Source organism: Silene latifolia, chromosome 4 (assembly GCF_048544455.1).
Source record: "Silene latifolia isolate original U9 population chromosome 4, ASM4854445v1, whole genome shotgun sequence".
In the NCBI taxonomy this organism is placed as follows: domain Eukaryota; kingdom Viridiplantae; phylum Streptophyta; class Magnoliopsida; order Caryophyllales; family Caryophyllaceae; genus Silene; species Silene latifolia.
Window position 1 is genome coordinate 67,792,580 of NC_133529.1, and position 4,202 is coordinate 67,796,781.

Consider the following 4,202-nt stretch of genomic DNA (forward strand, 5'->3'; position numbering starts at 1 on the left):
AAAAAAAAAATGGAAAAAGAATTTAATAATATCGGTTTTACTCCTATGCTCTAATTTTAGCTTGGCCTATACCCTCTCATTCCCAAAATGTTTTGCCTCTTCTTACCCATTACCTCACTTTTCCAAACTATTGTAAGTACTCGACATATGACAGGACCTTGATTGGATGGAATGTATGTGCACGGTAGCTAGAATTGTCTATCATACTATATTGCATGCATGTTTATGTCGGTCGTAGTCTAGGTGAGCGACTATATTTTTCTTTCTCTCTTACATTTATACGCTTACCCTTTGCTTCATTAAGAGAGAGTGACCCGTGAGAGTCCATTTTTTGAAAGTCTTGCAAGGTCGAAGGTTCAACTATTTCTAAAACAGTTATAAATTCGTTTGCTTTGACGCATTGCTAATAGTTGCTAATTTTCATGCATTAAATGGTTTAAGTAGACGATTTGGAGCTAGCTCTGAGTTTTACTCCTTTCCACTAGTCTCTAGTTTAGTTGCATATAGTTTGCTTGGGGACAAGCAAAGGTTTGGTTTGGGGAAGTTTGATGCGTGGTATTTATATAGACTTTTTATACTTATTTTGCACGCATTTCTATGCGATCCCAGTAGTTTTAAGCTACGAAATGCCCCGAATGGTCTACTTTGGTTTGTTTGGCTTTAATTGCAGGAATGAACCCGGAAGGAGCAAAACTGAGCTTGGAACTGCCCCTATAGCTTGCATTTAGGAGATGGTTGGAATTGGAGCGGAAATACTTATGCCTTGCGATGCGTGAAGTCGTCTAGGAAGCTAATCAACGTCATATGTGCTGACACGGTGGTAGCTAACTCGATCGAGCATGTTGACTGACTTAATTGCTCGATCGAATCCTTTTTGGTGCTGAAGACTCCTAGATCGAACTCCTGATATGCTCGATCGAGAAGAGTGTTTATGGTGTTCCTCGATCGAGTAAGTGCTATGCTCGATCGAGAGGATTTTGCTGGAGTATGTTCGAGCGAGTAGTTTCAACTTACTCGATCGAACAACTAGTGGTCTGACGCAAGATTTTATTGCGTGATCTTATTTATTTATTTTATTAGTTATCGTATTTAGTTAATAATATCTCTCTTATATAAATAAGAGAGACCTAATTAGGTTAAGGAAGGGAATTCAGTTTATCATCAGTTTTGCATCGAGATTAAGAGACTCTTGTTCGATGCTTGCCTTTCTATTTCTCGGATCTTAATTTGTGTAATTCCTTACTCTCTTCTTATTCGATTTAATTCGTAGTATTAATTCCTATTTGCAACCTTTAATTCTCTTGTTTCTTAATTACTGTTTAGGTTATTAGAATTAATATTTAGTTTATGCAATTTTTGTTAATTCATCTTTAAATCATGTCAAATCTAGTTCTATCTATTGTTATTAGTTTTATTACCGTTATGAGCAGTTAAATTCCAATTGCTAGGAACATGGGAGCCATGATAGTAAAACAATGACGCTATAATTAGATTTAGGAGGTTTTAATGTGAGAATTGTTTTATAGCAATATAACAGTAATTATTTAGTTGAGTGCACGCGACTATTTTAATTAATCCGGTTAAATTCAGACCTATATCGGAAGATTGGAATGAATAGACCTGTTATGAACAATAGACTACCCTAATTGGAGCGGAAACTATTTAGGAAGAATCTAGGGCGGATAGCGGACCAAAAGGACCTTTCCACAACCCTTCTCACTACATACCGACTGACCTTACTTTTAGGTGAATTGCGTAATATCTTGGTGAACCGACATCCTAGCATCTTTCTCCCTATTTGATCACACTCTTTTTCATACTTGTCAGTTTTAATTGTTTTTGCTATTATTGTTTTAAATTTAGTTCATTTGTTTAGTTAAATCAAATCAACCAAAAGCCCCCAATTTGTCACCTTAGACAGACTAGATAACAAGTAGATAACGATTGCCTCCATGTGGATACGATACCCAGCTTACCTCTACTGCATAAGTTTAGGCCGGTTAGGTTTTATTTTTGATAGGTTGCGACAATCCTCATCAAATTTTGCTTGTCCCCAAACCAAACCTTTGCTTGTCCCCAAGCAAACTATATGCAACTAAACTAGAGACTAGTGGAAAGGAGTAAAACTCAGAGCTAGCTCCAAATCGTCTACTTAAATCATTTAATGCATGAAAATTAGCAAATATTAGCAATGCGTCAAAGCAAACGAATTTATAACTGTTTTGGAAATAGTTGAACCTTCGACCTTGCAAGACTTTCAAAAAATGGACTCTCACGAGTCACTCTCTCTCAATGAAGCAAAGGGTAAGCGTATAAATGTAAGAGAGAAAGAAAAATATAGTCGCTCACCTAGACTACGACCGACATTAACATGCATGCAATCTAGTATGATAGATAATTCTAGCTACCGTGCACATACATTCCATCCAATCAAGGTCCTATCACATGCCGAGTACTTACAATAGTTTGGAAAAGTGAGGTAATGGGTAAGAAAAGGCAAAACATTTTGGAAATGAGAGGGTATAGGCCAAGCTAGTATCCTAACAAAACCAAATAAAACATATCCAATTCTAATCCAACTCCAAAATTAAACACAATGCCTTTATTTGGCATAAAACTTACTAAACCAAATGTAAACAACTCCTCATAAGATAATATTAGAGCATAGGAGTAAAACCGATATTATTCAAATTCATTTTCCATTTTTTTTCTTTCTTTTCTTTTTTTTCCGTCTCTGCTTTTTGTTTTTTTTTCCCTCTTTTTTTTTTATTTTTTTTCGAATTTCTTCCTTCTCCTTTCATTCATTCTACCAACAATATCAAATGTGAACCAAAATAGCAATAAAACATACCTCAACCAGTAACTACTACACTAGCTTGACTAGGGTAGGCTTAAGATTTGGAATGTAGTTAAAGGGGGCCAAAATAGGCTATTTTTGGCTAAATGGAGCTTATGGGTAAAAACGAAATAAAAGGGAATTGCCAGCACTCTCCTACATGTGATACCGGCCACTAACCCGAATGTATGCAAGCAAAAAGCAATTGAATTTCAATTCTTCCTTCTCCTTTCATTCATTCTACCAACAATTTCAATACTAGGGTATGCCAGGATAATGGTTGAGGTTGAGGTAGGTCAAAAATTCCCTGAGCGAATTTTTTTCAAAGATGAGAAAGGAACTGAAATATATGTGCTAGTTGAATATGAATGGAAACCTGAACTATGTACACTATGTAAGGGTATAGGGCATACTAGTGAGGTATGTAGGAAGAAGCAAGAGCCAAAGCCTATCCCTAAATAGAGACAAGAATGGAGTCCTGTCACACAACCTGAGGTACCACGTAGGGCACCTACTATAACTCCTGTAGTAGCTAATGTCCTTCCTGTGAGAGGTCAATCTAGTGTACCTGCAACAATTCCTGTAGTTTTGCCTGTACCTACTGCCTCTCTCTCCCCTATTACTGTGGTTACTAAACAGATCAGGCAAGAACAACATTCTGCTACTGCTACATCTCAGGAAGCTCCTAAGTCACCATCTTATGCTGAGGTCCTGAATAGTCCAACAAAACAAATGGAAGGGGGACTGGATAAGCCACCTGAGATTAATAATGGGTAACATTGGTAGTTGGAATTTGAGGGGTATGAATAAGCTTACTAAGCAGTTAGAAATAAAAAGATTTCTTTATCAGAAAAATGTAGGCTTATTTGGTTTGGTTGAGACAAAAATAAAGGATCAGGACTGCACTAGGGTTTTAAATAATCTTGGTAAACACTGGAGTGGGGTTAGCAATATCCAGTGGCATCCTGGTGGTAGAATTATGCTAATTTGGATTGCTCAATGTTTTACTGTTACTATTGTTAAAATGTCTGATCAGCTCATCTCTGCTAAAGTCAATGAGGTTGCAAGTGGTAATGAATTTATGTTCACCATGGTTTATGGTTCAAATGATGAGGAGGATAGAATCAACTTGTGGGCTGATCTCAAACAGATTAAGGATACTTGGAATGGGCCTTGGTGCATCTGTGGAGAATTTAACAATCTCCTTGACTTCAATGAAAGAATTGGAAGGCCTGTCCATTGGAATGATATCACTGATTTTAGGGACTGTGTGGATTATTGTGAGGTGTTAGACATTAAAGCTCAGGGTGCTTTCTTTACCTGGAATAACAAACAAGAGTCTGGCTCGAGAGTCTGTTGGAGTTAG

The 4,202-nt window shown here is 37.0% G+C and overlaps 1 protein-coding gene across 1 annotated transcript; it reads left to right on the forward strand.

Moving 5' to 3' along the window:
* The first annotated feature begins 3,638 nt into the window (after window positions 1-3,638).
* LOC141651609 (uncharacterized) lies at window positions 3,639-4,202 on the forward strand. The gene has a single exon (XM_074459312.1). It carries the CDS (start codon window positions 3,639-3,641, stop codon window positions 4,200-4,202), a length of 564 nt encoding a protein of 187 aa, XP_074315413.1.